The sequence below is a fragment of the Mustela putorius genome, unplaced genomic scaffold (assembly GCF_011764305.1).
Source record: "Mustela putorius furo isolate JIRA1106 unplaced genomic scaffold, ASM1176430v1.1 tig00000835_pilon_pilon_pilon, whole genome shotgun sequence".
Taxonomy (NCBI): Eukaryota; Metazoa; Chordata; class Mammalia; order Carnivora; family Mustelidae; genus Mustela; species Mustela putorius.
This window is the reverse complement of record NW_025421492.1, coordinates 6,769,745-6,786,367: the sequence shown is the minus strand read 5'-3', so window position 1 is coordinate 6,786,367 and position 16,623 is coordinate 6,769,745. Positions and strand designations below refer to the sequence as shown.

At 47.0% G+C, this 16,623-nt stretch overlaps 1 protein-coding gene across 4 annotated transcripts in view; it reads right to left on the bottom strand.

Moving 5' to 3' along the window:
• ZNF236 (zinc finger protein 236) overlaps window positions 1–16,623 on the bottom strand; it is a 99,534-nt gene that overhangs the window by 50,020 nt on the left and 32,891 nt on the right. For all 4 annotated transcript variants that reach the window (XM_045085241.1, XM_045085238.1, XM_045085240.1 and 1 more), the window contains 2 exons: window positions 5,982–6,254; window positions 4,587–4,790 (listed from right to left, as the gene is read on the bottom strand). In XM_045085241.1, coding sequence (XP_044941176.1) covers window positions 4,587–4,790; window positions 5,982–6,254 — 477 coding nt within the window. The remainder of the gene's footprint in view (window positions 1–4,586; window positions 4,791–5,981; window positions 6,255–16,623) is intronic.

Genomic DNA, 16,623 nt, shown 5'->3' with positions numbered 1-16,623 from the left:
AAAAAAAAAAAAAAGACTCCAGCACTATGTTGAATAGGAGTGGTGAGAATGGGCACCCTTGCCTTGTTTTGATCTTAGAGGAAAAGACGTTCCCCTTTCACCATCAAGTATATTGTCAGCAGTAGTCCTGTCATACACGGCCTTTATTATGTTGAGAAATGTTCCTTCTTTGCCTAATTTGTTAACATTTTCTATCATGAATAGATGTAGATTTTTGTCAGATGTCTTCTCTGCATCTATTGGAATCATATGATTTTCCCCATTATTCTGTTGATGTAACATGTCGCATTGATTGATTTGCGTATGTTGGACCATCCTTGCATCCCTGTGATAAATCACAACTAATCCTGGTGAATGGTCCTTTTAATGTGCTGCTGAATTTGGTTTAGCAGTTTTTTATAGAGAATTGTTACATTTATGCTCATCAGGGATATTGACCTAGTTTTCTTTTCCAGTAGTGTCCTTTTCTGGTTTTGGTATGACGATAATGCTGGCCTCGTACAATGAGTTTAGGAATGTTCCTTCCTCCTTGAATTTTCTTGGAAGCATTTGAAAAAGTTGATGTTAATTCTTCTTTAATGTTTGGTAAAATTCACTAGTGAACCCATCTGGTCCTGGACTTTTCTATGTTGGGAGACTTTTGATTATTATGAATTTGCTAAGACTTTGTTTTGTGGGCTAACATATGGTCTAATCAAGAAAATGTCTGATGTATGCTTGAGAAGAATGTGTCTTCTGCCCTTTTTAGTTAGAATGTTCTGTATATGCCTGCTGGGTCCGTTTGGTTTACAGTGTTGTTCAAATCTGCAGTTTCTTATTGATTCTCCACCTAAATGGTCTGTTCATTGTTGACAGTGAAGTATCCAAGTCCTCAATGACTACTGTGTCACTCTTTATTTCTCCTGTTGGCTCTCCGTTTCTGCTTTACATATTTCGGTACTCCCATGATGGATGCACGGATACTTACAACTGCTCTATCTTCCTGATGTACTGACCCCATTATCATTATATAATGACCTTCTTTGTCTTTTTTCTTTTTCCACGATTTCTACTTTAAAGTCTATTCTGTCTAAAAAATAATAATAATAAACAATCAATAAGTAAATAAAGTCTATTTTGTCTGATGCAAGTATAACTTACTTCCCCCTTTTTTTGTTACCATCTGCTTGAAATGCCTTTTTCTATCCTTTCACTCTCAGACTATGTGCATCTTTTCAAAGCTAAAATGAGCCTCTTGGAGGCAGCACCACTGGGTCTTGTTTTGCTGTCCTCTCAGCCACTCTGTGTCCTTTAATGTGAGGATTTAGTCCGTTTACATTTAAAGTAATTATTGACAGGTGAGACCTTACTAATGTTGTTTTGTGAATTGTTTTCTGAATCCAATGCTCCTTGTTTCTTATTCTGTTGTCCTTTTTGTGCTTTGATGCCTTTTGGAATCAGTATGTTTAAATTTCTTTATCATGCTCTTTTGTGTAATTATTATAGGATTTCCCTTTATGGTTACCACGAGACTTAGACAGATTACCTTAAACTTATAACAACCTATTTTAAATGGATGATAACTTCAATAGAATTCATAAATTTTACATTTTTACTTCTCCTCCCCCTCACATTTTAGGTTATTGCTGTTATAATTTATATGTTTTCTGCATTATGTAATAACAGATTACTGTATGGTTATTTTCACTATCTTCTCTTTTTTTAAACTTTCAAATGAGAGTTGTAAGTAAAGTGCACCACTATAACCATATTGCAGAATCTAACTATGATTGCATATTTGCCATTACTGATGAGATTTATGCTACTTTCTATGTCTTTATGGTGTTAATTATTATTCTTTTACTTCCACTTGAAGAAATCCATTTAGTGTTTCTTGTAAAAAGATCTGGTGGTAATGAACTCTCTCAGCTTTTTATGATGGTAATAATGAACTCCCTCTGAATATTATGATCACCTTGACTCCAATACCTCCCCAGTCTGCACATAACTGTATTTAAAATTTAGCTCTTGAGTTAGAAGAAAAAACATTTAGAGTATGAGACAGCATGTCTAGTGAAATACAATTCATAACATGCAATAAATTTCACATTATTCATGTTCAGTAAAAATTCTGGTGCTTGAGAAAAATAATTACTGGTGCTTGGTACCAAGACACAGTGACTACTTGAAAGTCATGGTGTGCTCTTCCACACTTCTGTGCCTGTGTGTGCAGTGGTAATGGGTGTGCAGAGGAAGTGAATTTTACTGAACACGACTCTGGTCTAGAGGTCAGAAGATGCAGATTGTTGTTCTACCTTGAGTACAAACCAGTTATATAACCCAAAATCAATATTATAATTCGTTTTTACATCTGTACAAATGAGGAGCACAGAGAGGTTTTAGAATGACTATTTTTATGTCCTACACAGCTCTGGAAGTTTTTATGACCATATGGTACTACACCACCAAGAGTGTTCCCTTAATATGCAGACTAAATGACTTGGTACTATTGTTTTAATGCATTCTAATACTTTCCTAAGTGACAGTCTTATTCTAAATGACATGCTGTGTTTTAAGTAACTAGGCTGAACTAGAACAGCTCATCTCCCAGTGAAGTCAAATAATTGTTAACTATCTATGCTAAAACTCTCTAGTCACATTTTTATCCAAATCTGCCCCCCAAAGGTTATTCAAGTCATGACCTTTCTATAGAGCCCCAAGGAGCTCAGAGTCTGAAAGAAGAGACAGACACAAATACAAATCATAATGAAGTTAAGCATGAAAATAAATGCTTGCGATATTTCACACTTCACAATGTGAAGCCACCCCAGGAGTCACTTCCCTCAGGTATCTCATTCAGCCTATACCAAAAGAGAATTCTGCTTCCACTAATTAGGTCCAAGTTTTGATTAACAAGCATCTGTGAGTCCAACAAGTGAAATGTACCCCATTTTACCCATGGAAAACATCTGAGGTATTAGGACTGCAGTTTAACTCAACAAGAGTTTACAGACTTCAAGTCAAGAAACCCACAGGTGTTTGATTTGATTAATAGCAACCTGAAAAAAACTGGTAACTTAAAGGTAACTTTCAAACACGAAGGCTAATTCTAGGGCCGCTAAATAAACATTGAATTTATTCTGACTTTCAAAGATGTTTCCACATTTAGGTAGAGCACAAACCAGAGAGAACCTACAGATTATAGTAAAGATTAAATACACATTAAGTAAAATGTGTCTGTTGCTTTGCTTTGTGAACTACCAAAAGTGGACAAGGACATCAAAGTATTCTAACTTCCCATGGGAGCTTTAATCAGCTTCTAGAGTTTCAATAACTAACATGCTAAGAATCACAGTTCCTCAGAAGCTGAGAGGACCTCAGACATAAAAGCATCAGAGAACAATACTTTGGGGAGGATGACCTTCAACTTGTCTGTTTTGGAGTTTTCCACTTCTTCTACAATCAATTTTAAGTACATTATTCTAGAAAAGGTCCACATCATCTAAATCGTCCAATGTGTTAGCTAACTGAACTACAGCTACTACATCTAGTATGTCCCAGTATGCTTTCCCTGATAATCAAAAATTGTGTCCTGTACAACATCTACTTTTGAAAATTTTAATTTTTTTCTATCCTAGGATTTGATCAACTTTCTATTTCACGTATATTTAAAAGAGTATGTATTATAAAGTAAAAGCTATAAAATAACTCTTTTCACATGTGAACTTCCAAGTCTCTCTAGTCACTGTTCCATAAAGTTGCTCAGAGGATCTTTCACTATACTTTAGAATTTGAATATTTCTCTTTTCTTCTAATTTTTCTTAGTTTATATACTTGATGCTATGCTCCTACATAAAGATTCACGATTGCTGATCATCTTATTAGCAGATTATAATTTATATTCATCTAATATATCTCCCTTTATACCATTTAACCTTTATATTCAGTTATACATTGATGTTACTTTTGTTCATAGACTCTGAACTATCTTGCCTGGGACATAATGAAATACAGATACTGCACAAAAAGAAAAGTTTTAGCACAGAGTTCAATGAAATTTCTTTAATTTTGTTTAGCACTCACAAAAATCATTTTTCAAAAGATTCTCATAAGCAGTGTTTTCTTTTTAGAAACAAGTATTTTTTTTTTCAGTTAACAAAATTGTACTTTATCTTGATTATAATAACTGAGACTAAAAAAGCCTTATAAGCTGGAAATTTTTTCTTTTAGTTCAAAGATTAAAGCAGCCATAAAATATTAACTGGTTCCATACTACGTAGGGATCTTAATATAAAAATAACAGAAGGCACCGTGTACTTCACATAAAGAGCCCTTGTCCATGCTGATAGCTCTACTGAAGCAGAATTTTTCTTCAGTGAGAACTTACATGCTAATACCTTCACTTGTACACATCATTTCTTCCTTAACCAAGAACACGATTTGAGCAACAGTTCAGACAGAACTAAGATTTTCATATTGATCGTGGAACATACTAAGCCATAAAGCAAAAATGCCGAACAAAAACTACATTAATACCCTGCTTAAAACTATGTAGACTGTAATATTTATATGATCCTTGCATCGTACGAAGGGGGAGAGAATCTTACCTACGTCAGTTATGAGAATCGGCTCTTGCAAAGGAATGTCGGGGACTGGAACGCTGGCCTTGCCGACTCGAACCTTTGCAGGTTTACGCTGGTGTCTCATCTTTCTTAACTCCGTGTGTTTGAAGTGAGAAGCGATGTGAGTCTTCCTATGGCCTGAGGTTCGAAACTTTTTGTCACAGTGAGGACAAGCAAAAGGTCTGACCCCTAATAAAAATGAAAGTACACCACAGAATTATTTAAAGAAAACACATCTTAACCATTAATGCCAACATAAACATCTGGTATTTTGATACTGATTTGTATATTCATCATGTCACGCTTGTAATTTCAGGGACGTTATCCATGAGAGTTACCTTCCCTTGTTTGCATACTTAGATGTCAGAAGAGCATTTTAAAGAACAATTTGTTAACTTTGCATCGTAAAATATTTCAACCTGAAATAGATAAAAAAAGATGCTCAAATAGCCAGTCCCTAAGAACACTGGGGGTGTGCGCCGGCGCTCTCTCGAGCCGTCGTCTGTAAACGGGAAGGACAGTGGCCGCGTCAGACAGGCCGCCGGCGTCCGACACACCCGGGTCTGCACAGCACCAGCAGCTCTGCGCGCTCAGCAGACGAGCGGCCGACGGCAGGTTGTTGCCCACCGGGGACAAAGCCGCCGCTGCTGACCACGACCGAAACGGGCTCCACCGTCAGTGCTCTCTCCTTCCCTTACAGTCTCATCGGTGAATGAAACTGGAGGCGCCTGAGAAGGGCACAGGACAAAACTCAAACGAAACCAAACATTCAAATCTCCACCCCAAGGTCAGCTCGGCCCAGAAACCCCGGGCCGTAGGGGACGTGACCGCTGGTGGGCCTGGGGCTCCCTGCAGGAAGGAAGCGGGTAAAAAGGTTGAGAACAGACGGCTGGGTGCTGGGTGCGTCGCACAACTTCTGAACAAAGTGAATTCTGAATTCACTTGGAAGAGTAAAGTCGGTCATTTGTGAATTACACCTCAATAAAACTATTAGAAAATTACTGTCTAAATAGGAACGTTTTCAGACCTCAATACCGATGACAAAATATCCGAACGGTAGAGCAGGTTTCCGGTTTTCCCTCGGCACCCAAGGCCTCCGCACCAGCCTCCCGAGGTGTCCCTTCCACAGAAAGGCCCAGCTTCCGCACGCGCACGCGAGGTGGCCCCCGAGCTCCCCACGCAGCCGTCTGCTGGCCGCGCGCTCCTCCCCGCGGGGTGCTGCTCCCTGCTCCCGCTCAGAGCCGCCGCTCCCCGTGCGGGACGCGCCGTGAGCCCGGCCTCCGGAAGGGAAGAGCAAACCCGCACGCGGGACCAGGAGCCCTCGCAGCCGCCGCCACAGTCCGCAGACCCCGTGAGCCCGCGCCCCCGAGCGCCCCGCACCTGTGTGCAGACGAATGTGCACTTTGAGGCTCCCCGACGTGGAGAAGCTCTTCAAGCAGTACTGGCACTTGAACGCCTTGACGCCCGTGTGCGTTTTGATGTGAGCGGTGAGGGTGCTCTTCACGGCGAAGGCCCGGAAGCACTGGGGACACTTGAAGGGCTTCTCATGGGTGTGAATGCGGATGTGGCGCACCAGGTCGCTCGGCTTCCGGAACTCCTTGGTGCAGTAGGGACACACGTGCCACCGCACGCCATTCTCCTCGCGGATGGAACCTGCAGCCAAGGGAAAATCACACACAGCCCAGCGCTGGTACCAGACATGAAGGCACCCGAATGTCCCTGCAGGGTTAGGGTCGGACGACACACCATCCCTACGAGCGGCTACACGCTTTTTGCCACCGCAGAAGATGGATGATCAGTTAGGACAAAGCTTACAACTTGCACGAGCACTGAAATTACTGCAGACTGTGATTTAATCCTCAGAAAATCTGACCAGCTCCATGAGAACACTAATCACAGCCTGAGAGGTCAGAGCGCTAACCGCAGGGGAACAGAAACCAGCCGCCGCACAAACGCAGCCCGTCGGGAACGGGAGGAAAAGCAGATGTGAGCAAAGGACTCCACGACCAGCTCCAAGAACACGGAGCGAAGGAAGAAGCTGGAAGAAGCATTGTCGCAACCGACCCGGTATCGTGACCAAAACGCAACACACGTGCAAAGAATTCGGAGATGGTGGGGGCACCTGGGTGGCTCAGTGGGTTAAAGCCTCTGCCTTCGGCTCCGGTCATGATCTCAGGGTCCTGGGATCGAGCCCCGCATCGGGCTCTCTGCTCAGCGGGGAGCCTGCTTACCCCCGACCCTCTCCCTCCCTGCCGACACATCACCTCTGTCTGTCAGAGAAAGAAAGAAAGAAAGAAAGAGGAGATGGGGATTTTTCATGCTGCACAAAGGGATCTGTGACTGGGTACGACAAAGAAACAGTATGAACGACACATAGGAGTTTGTGATCAAATATTCTTGTAACTTTAAGTATTATATTTTTAAAGATGTTATTTTTTATTTATTTGACAGACAAAGATCACGAGAAGGCAGAGAGGCAGAGAGAGAGAGAGGAAGAAGCAGGCTCCCTGCCGAGCAGAGAATCTGATGCAGGACTCGATCCCAGGACCCTGGGATCAGGACCTGAGCCAAAGGCAGAGGCTTTAACCCACTGAGCCACTCAGGCGCCCCTAAAATTTAACATCTAGACTTAACTTTTAAAAAACTGTCTAAAAACAGGAGAAGCTAAATAAACGTATCTCAGTACAACATCTGACTTAATAGGAAAACAGGAAAGTGAATCCTATTATAGCCAAGAAAAAGTCCACTTTCCCTGCCATGAATTTACTGTGTTCAAGTGATACACACCAATGAAATTAGGTAATATATGGAAATATGCAGTATAAACTATAAGAAAAAGGTAAAATTATTATTTACAAATGATCCAATTATATGCCTTAAAAAACCTGAACCTAAGAAATAGGCCCACATTTTAATACCTGGAAATCAACATCATTCCCAGTTAACAAAATCCAAAAGAAAATTTTAAATTACTACTAAAATATGAAAAAAATACAAAGAAAAGATCTGAATAAATGGAAAAACACACTCCATTCTTTGGTACAAAGATGAAAAGTTATGGACATCAATTTTCACTGGTTAAATCACATATACATATACAAACGCCAATAGGAATTTTTTAATAACTAGAGTTCTGGAACTTTGGAAGACAATTGTAAAGTACACGTGAAAAAGTAAGCATGTGAAAATTGTCAAAACTACACTTTGAAAATGGCGTAACTGGGGAGGACGAGGCGTGCTAGCTACGAGGCACACGGCAGAGGTGCCAGAGCACGTGCATACAGACAGATCCGTGCCCAGAACAGTGCAGACAAAACGCGCACAGGGGCTGCGGGTGTAAAGAACAGCATGGTGTCACGGCGTGTGGACAGCAGGTGTCTGCCTGGGAACAAAAAATACAACCGAGTCAAAGATTTAGTTTAAAAGACGAAGGTCGGAAAGTGCCGGATAACAGGCTATGTCCTGTGATGTCAGCATCGAACTCTATTACACAAGTCCAAAATCCATGACAAATTTGGCTATGGAAGAACAAAGCATCTCTCCGTTTTAACTCAAAAAGACAAATAAGAAGAGAATGTATGCTCTCAAAACCCTGTCGTCCCTAATCCGTTACAGCAAATCAAAGTCTGGAGTCGGCCGGCTAACAGAAAACGCAGGGGACTATTAACGTGAAAAGCTGCTCAACCTCTGACTCCTCACAGGAGAAATGAAATTAAAACCACAGTAACAAACCATTCTGAACCCACCGATGCGGAGAAAGGACCTCCAGATTTGGATAACAACCCGTTCGAAAGGCTACAAGCAAACAGGTACCCTCCCCCTGCCCTACTGTCGTCCGGAGAACAAACAGACACAGTTGCACGGAAGGAAAATCAGCAATATCGACCACAATTTTTCAAATACGCACAGATTTCTTTTCCTTTGTTATCAGGCATGTGAGTGACACAGACAATGAAGTCCGAGTAAGTCCCATGAGTGGCTCGGTTTTATCGCCGTCCTGTTGGGGACTGTCCCGTGAGCCCTGGACAGTGTGGCACACTGACGTTCGTAGAGGCGAAGGATTTGTATCAGTTTATTATCGTTTGTATTAGCAAAGCCTGCAAACAACCTAAATAATTACTTACCCATGAAAGGGAACAATCCCTAGACATTTAGTAAAATAAGGTATCACGTGGAAAAAAAGTAAACTGCAAAAAAGATATACATACGGAGTCTGCCCACACCCTGCTACAACCCAGTGTAATGCACAGTATAATCGCCCTCACTGGTTTAACAAACACAGCCCCGTGGCCACCCAGGCCCTGGAGAGGGGCCCGTGGAGGACAAGGACGAACAGGGGGCCACTCACTGTACACTGTTTTAGATCTTCCGAATCATGTGCCGTGAGCCAGTCTCATACACTGGAAACAGTAATTTTAAGGTGTCTGTCGTCCTTCCGGCAGTCGGTGACCACGAGTCAGGGGCTGTCCTGCGCGGCTCCTGCCGCTCGGTTCTCTCCCACTCATCCGGGCATTGCCCCGTTTCAAAGATGACAAAGCCGACATTTTATTTGTTAAAGTATTTTTTTTAAGTCCTCTCTATACCCAAAGTGGGGCTCAAACTCATCATCACAAGGTCAAGAGTCGCAGGTTTTACTGCCTGAGCCCACCAAGAGCCCCCAACGCTGACACTGTCAAGGTCAGCTGACTTGCCCAAGGTCAGGTGCCAGTCAGTGGAAAAGTCCAGGCACATACGGAAATCTCCAGTTCCAGGGTCTGAGAATCGTTTTCTCAGAAACCCTATCCTCCGGCCCCGCTCCAAGGAGAGCGTCCACAGCACACCCTGTGTCACTGCGGGCCTGCTCCTGCTCCTGCCCCTGCGGGGACCCAGGACACAGAGCTCCACCTGTGCGGGGCTGGGACCTGCGCTCGTGGACAGGGCAAAGACTGCGCAGATTCGTCCCGGGGGCGGGAACACGGGAGAACGCCTGCCTTCGAGGGGGCCTGGCTGGGCGGGAAGGGTGCGCACCACCTCTCAGGGCTGGGTCTGAGCGCCACATCAGGTGAAGAGATTACGTAAGAATAAATAAATAAATAAATCGTAACCCCCAAAAAGTCTGCACTGGAAAGAAGCAGGACCTAACGGAAGTGCTTTTACCAGGCAAAGAAGCAAAAGCCAGGTATGACGTTCCGGGAGCTTCAAGTTGACGGTGGCCAGAGCGTGAGACGGCATGTGGGGTCAGCACGACTTGGAGCTGGGTACGGACGGGGTAAGATGCCGGAGAACCTTCGCGCCATGACAGCTGTGCCACCGGATGAGAACAGGGACGCACAGCTTTCCCTCGGTTATCAAGCCCATGAGTGACAGCAGGGATGAGACTCGGAGGACCGCGGGCGTGTCCTCCTCACTCCTCAGTCGCTCCACGCAAGGGCGGCTCCTGGGCACGCGGCCAGTTCCCTCTCCAGCGCCCGCTGTGGCCGTGGTGGAAAACAAGGCGGACAAGGGGAAGGGACCCTGCAGGCGGGAGGCAGGACGAGTGACAGGAAGACGCCTGCTGAGTGGTCAGTGGGACCAGAGGGCACCCCCTGTACTCAGAGAAGCCCGAGTTCAACAGTGGGGATGGACGGACGGGCTCTCCTGGGGCCACATCCACATGCTGGCTCGGACCCCAGACAGGGGCCTGGCTGCTCTCCAGCAACTACAGATCTCCCCAGGAGCCGCAGGTGCGTACGGAGGCTCCCGCCCTGGGACGGAAGACAGGCCCAGAAGGTCACTCTGCTTTCAAGCAGCAAAACACCAAGTTAAATGCCCATCCTCAGACCGAACTGTTGTTCAGCGGCAGCCACTGGGGAGACGCGCACATCCTGGGGGTCGGGTGCAGACGACAGAGCTCCAGAGCCCGCCCTATGAACGCAGTAAAGCGGCCACGTCTCCCTCACTCTCGTCACCGAGTACTCCACGAGGTGGCCGAGTCCTCAGCGGCTGGGGCCCGACGCAGCACACGCAGGGGAGGCTGCAGGATGCTGGAACTGACTCGCCGCGGAACCCCATGCACTGGTGGCATCGAGCTGCCGTGTCTTACAAACGCGTCAGGGCGCGCTCAGCAGTGACATGTCAGCGCCCTCGAGTAGGTGGGCGAAGGTCCCTCGCGCAGCCAGCAACAGACTGCGTGGGCCACCGGCCAGCAGACTGGCCCAGGAAGAGCCGTGCGGCCACGCCCTTGGCACGGCTCACAAATGGGGAGACTGTGGACAAAATGAGCCTCGTGAACAGTCGCTCCCAATCTCCTGGCCTCTCAGCACCAATCGGACAGTCGCCTGGCCTTTCGGCACTGATCGGGGGCTGCCACTGACCCCCCGACTAGACTCTCGGCTGGAACCGGGAGGGGGCGGCGGCCGGGCCGGGCTGGACTCCATGAGGCACGGGGAGATGGGGCTGGTGCCGGGCTGAGGCTCCGACTCATGATGGCAACGGCGTCTTCTCCAACCCAGCCAGGTTTCCTCGGGTCCCCTCATATCCGGAAGCTGCCCACAGCGCAGGGCGGCAGACGCTGACAGAGGCCACGGCACCAGATGCGATGCAGAACTTGGAGCCTGGAAACGAGGGTGGAGATGAAGCCACGTCTGGAAGCGACAGCCAGAGCCAGTGCCGGGCACGGCCGGCCTCCCCAGCGCCCACGTGGTCTGCGGCTGAGCCGAAAGCGGGGCCGGGGGTGGAAGTCGGGCGGCATAAACCTGTCCTCCGGGGCTCCTCCGGCGGCCAGAGCTGTCCCGGTATCGCCGCGCTCCCTCTCCCACGGCGCTTCCCTGGCCCGCGCTGTGTGCGCAGACGGGCGATCGGTAGGGGCGGGTTAGAGCTCGGCTGAGACGGGGCTCTTCGAAACCGTGACTGGATGTGGAGGCTTCCGCTGCGGAACCCGGCACACCCGTACGGGCCGACGGCCGGGCTGGGTCACTGGCGTCTGGGGCATCCGGTGCAAAAGTACAAGCAGAACCACCTACCTGCTTCCCAAACTCGTCGAACCTCCCAACAAGCAGAGGAACCTTCTCCCTGAGGATATTCTGAACAGAATACGGGATTCATCGGAGCACTGAGCGCCGGAGAATAGGGACGGGTCCCCACGAAGCAGCTACGACCGCTCCCAAGCTCGAGAGAGAGCCGGAACGCCGCTGCCGCCGGAGCTCACGCAGCAGAGAGCCAGGCCTTCGGGGTGCCATCGCCTGGCTGCGGCTCACGGAGAAGCGTCAGATTCCTCAGAAGACCCGAGCTGGCCGAGAGGAGGAGGGGCGCGTGTCGCCAGCAGCGGAGGCCAGGCTCCTGGACGGGCCGGTGGGGCCCACAGAGCTTCCCACAGCAGAATGAGAACAACGCGCCGGTTCCGAAGGTTACCCGGCCTGCTCGTGGACCCTCGTGTCGTGTCGGTTCTCGCTGTCCCTTCCGAAGGGACACTCGGAAGGGGGGCTCCCGCCTTCCTGCGTCCTGTAATCACTTGGCCAGAGGAAGACGCTCTCTGGCCCCAAACACCTCCAAGCACTCGCTCCACGACCGACGTGGAAGACTTCCAGGAGTTCATGCTTCCATCCACGCACAGATCACGGGCAAAGTAAGACACGGGTCTCCTTGTTTATACCACGGGTCACGCCTCTGCTTCCAGCGATTCTGGAAACACGGCTCTGGGAAGAAGCGGCCCGTCTGCGGCTTCGGGGAGGAGTCACTCCGCCTTCCCACGGCGGTGGGATGCGCCCCGTCGCAGCAAGCAAGGTGCACGTTACCAAGGAACGGTCCGATATCCAGACTGCACCGCGCAGAGGACACGTTCTCTCACCCTCTGGAAGCTGGTACAGCCCCCGCGAGGCGAAGACGGACCAGCGGGGCCCGCTGATTTTGTTCCGCGTGGCTCCCAGCACCTGCAGAGCGCGCCTCTGAGCGGACAGACGCTCTCGTGAGGGCTCCACCCGTGGCTGCCACCAGCCTGGAAGGGAGCTCAGCGCGCTGGGTCTGCAACAGGAACACCTGCCCTCCCAGGTCGCTGCAGAAGTTACTGAGAAGTTTTGGAAGCCCTCCAGAAGCCTGACGCTGAAGTTCTTAAAAATGACTCAAAGGTGTCCCTACAGGGGCGCCTGGGTGGCTCAGTGGGTTAAAGCCTCTGCCTTCGGCTCAGGTCATGATCCCAGGGTCCTGGGATCAAGCCCCACATCGGGCTCTTTGCTCAGCATAGAGCCTGCTTTCTCCTCTCTCTCTGCCTGCCTCTCTGCCTACTTGTGATCTCTGTCTGTCAAATAAATAAATAAAATCTTTAAAAAAAAAAAAAAAGGTGTCCCTCCAGAGAGCTAAGCCGTCCCAGCTGTTCTCCCCGTGCCCGCCAGGGAGCTCAGTTAATGGCGGAAAAACAAGCAATTTTTCTGTGCCATTCACACCCAGCTTTCAACACTGCTTTGAGCTTCCTGCAGGATACGCATGATGACTTTTCTGTAAAACAGGTGTGTTTCTCCCTAAATACAGCAAGTGACAGCAAGAGAAGTCGCTTACACGCCAACTCAAACCGTTACACAGAACAATGCTGTGCAAGTGTGAGGGGAGTGCAGTAACCACAAGTAATGTTTTCTCGATAGTACTTCACATTTTAACACCTGTGTACATTCTATAAAAGAGGACGGTTTTATAATTTAACTGATTTAAAAGTAAGTACTGAAATTATTCATTTTCAATGAAAAGGTGTATTTTATTAAGTAAAATTGAAAAAAAGAATATTGGCCAAGGAAATTTAAAAATGTGTCTTAAAGAAAAAATAAAGGGAAAAAGACAGGGAGAGGGAAGGGGAAGAGAGAAAAGCCAGAGCAACATGGAGGCCCGGACGGAAGACACGGCGTGCTCACCACTAATCCATCAATCACCGTGATTTACCCCCTCAGAGGTTAAAAGAGAAAAACATACGATCATAGCAAAAGAGAAAGAAGAGGCATTTGATAATACTCAACATGAGGAAGAAAACAAAAGCCTAAATAAACCAGCGAGGGAAGGCGCCTCCCAAATCCAAGAGCTTCTGTGAAAAGTCAAGAGTAACGTGTTTCCACCGTGAAACATTAGAACCAGGACTTTAGAGTCAGGACGGCAGCAGACCAGTCTCCACAGCACAGGCAGAGGTCCACACCAATGTGCCAAGAAGAGGAAAAATGTCACTATTCATACACAATCTAGTATCTACGTGAAAAGCCAACGTCATCTCCAAACGGCTACAATTAACAACAGAAATTCATGGGTTGCTGGTTCATGACCAGTCTACGAAGCCAACCGTCTTCCTATACACCTACAGCAAACAAAACCTGCAACATACAAGGAGTTTACAGAGACAAAAAGATAAGATAGAAGAGTCAGTCTGAGAAGACTTGCAAGAGCTTTCCGTAACAAGAGACGCCGGCAGGAAGACAAATGTGGTCATGGACACAGAAACTATTTTACAGAAACCAAATTCGTCCAACCAAGACCAAGATAATCTGAAAGAGAATGAAAACTAAAGCCCACCCTGCTGATTTCAAGAGGTATTTTAAATAACGAAGACAGTGCATGGGTATCCACACAGACCGGCAAGCGGGCACAATTACAAACCCAGAGCTTAGCCACACACAGAGACAGAAACCAGATCTCCACAAACCTGGGATCACATATCAGAGACACGTTCCCACAACATGCTGCCAGATGACTAGTTACCACCCAGGGATAAATAAGATTCCAATCCCACCTCTTATGCATAAAAATGAAGTCCAAATAAACTAGTGAACTGAATGTAAAGCCAAAGTTCTAATACTTCTGTTAGAACATACGGGAGAATTCAGGGGAGCCTGGGGGTCTCAGTCGGGTAAGCGTCTGACTCTTGATCTCAGCTCAGGTCTTGATCTCAGGGTCGCGAGTTCAAGTCCGTCACTTACTTAAAAAAAAAAAAAAACCAAATAGGGGGAATTCAATGTGGGTAAAGGAAAAACGTCTTACATGAAACACAGAACACACAAACTATAAAGAGAAAGACAGAAGGAAGAGAACAGACGGCAACCAGGGCACAGCACCCTCATGGAATTATGTGCTGAATCATCAAGAAAAGACTAAGTTACGAAGATTGTGCTCCAGTCTAAGAAGATAAAATCCTTCTGACCTTTAGAAAGATTTTCACACAAACACTTATGCCATCAGGACAGCTGCACTGAAGTAAAAATCTCTACTTGTCTATTCATCAAATGACATCTAAACGAGAGTGAAAGAGAAGCTACTTCTGGAAAAGGGATTTGAAACCCACAAATTAACAAAGAAGATCCAGACCGTATACAGAAGCTCAACACATCAGTCAAGAAAAGACAGGATCTCTGTGGAGACAGTACATGAGCCTCCAGGACCCTCCCAAAGGCTCAGCCAGGAGACAGGAGCCCCCAGTTGTGCTCTCGGGTCCTGCGCGGTGGAGTTCTGTGTGTGTGTGACTACAACCAAACACAGCCTTATCATTCCATGTGCAGATGTTCGTGATATATCAACCGTATTTAATGCTAGGAGTGCGTAAAACAATTGTTAATACAGAAAAACACACAAAATGAAACTGTCAGAACGGCCCTTGGAGCGGAACGCTCTCCGCCGCGCGTCTCTCACTGAACACCCTGTGCTTCCTCCATTGCCAGGAGGACTGGACTCGCCCCTCCCAGCTGAGCAGAGCTCTCACTCTCTCACTGTGGCCCGCGGATCTCTCCTACCTCAAAACTCAGGGCACACCTTCAACTAACAACAGGCCTCTGTGGCCACTCTCTGCCGTCTCTGCTGCGCCTCGCGCGCGTGCGGACCACTGGCACCTCAGAGCTGGCTGTCTTCCTAGCACTTCATACCCGCGCTGCGTTATGTTTACTACGAATGGGACTCAGCTTCAAGCCACGTCACCATTAAAAAATATTAAAGGTCTTAAGTAAAAATAATATGTATATTTAATTATAAATGACAAATAATTCAAAACAAAACCTAAAGAAAATCTCATAAGCTCTGAATATTGTACTATCAAAGAATTATACACAAATGAGATAAATCGTGGAATTTTCAAACCAAACCCAACTACGCTCACACGAATGAGTCTTTTTAAAGTTTTCTATACTGTATTATACAAAAGCATAATACAAAATAACAAGTAATTTAGCTGAACTATGAATACAGAAACTCTTTATTCGTAAGGCACATCCTCCAAAGAGAAAGAAAGCAGGACCGAAAAGAAAGCATCAGTCTCTTGAATTATCCAAAGTAGACCTAAAAATCCCAGAGTGTTCATGCAGGTTAGTTTTAGAAAAAGTACAATGTTGGCTAAGGTTCTTACCAAGAATGACTTTATACTTAATTCTTTGGCAGTGATTAAGGTCATGACTGACCAGAGCCCCAGAAATGTCCAGGTCACCCGCAGCAGAGTCAGAAAGCAGGAGCAGGGCAGGTCCAGAGACCTGGAGCCCACACTCGAGGCGCAGTGAGCACCGCTTCCAAGGCCGCTGACCCGAAGGCCCACGCGCCGCAGTGGGCCACGAGGATGCCGGCCTCTCACGGCAGGACCGGAGCTACGTTCGGGCTACGTTTTCCCCATCACAGTCTGGTCTAAGAAGGTAAAATCTCTGTGGTCTGAATAAAGATTTCCACAGAGAACAGCTATACCACTGTCATCCTTAAAGGAGGAAGTCAGCAGCTTTCCAAAACACCTTTCTTTGTGATTTCAAAGAGCCAGTATTTCACCACAACAAATTTCGAACTTTGTTTAGTTTTAAAGATGATCTATATGTTCTAAATTATATGGAAAATATAAAAGCATTTGTTAAATTTTGAATGCATGCGGAAAATACCTCTTGAAATAAGAAGCCGAAGTCTACTAAACCCCCCCTTTCACTGAACGACGTCAGCCGAGTAGGGCGGCGCCAGGGCAAGGGCCGCACGAGCGGGGACACGCAATCAAGGGAGTCAGAAGCCAGAAGCCACTCCGAAGAGGCTGTGCTCACGGTCTCCTCGGGGTCCCCGACAGCCCTCAGCCCCCCTTGCA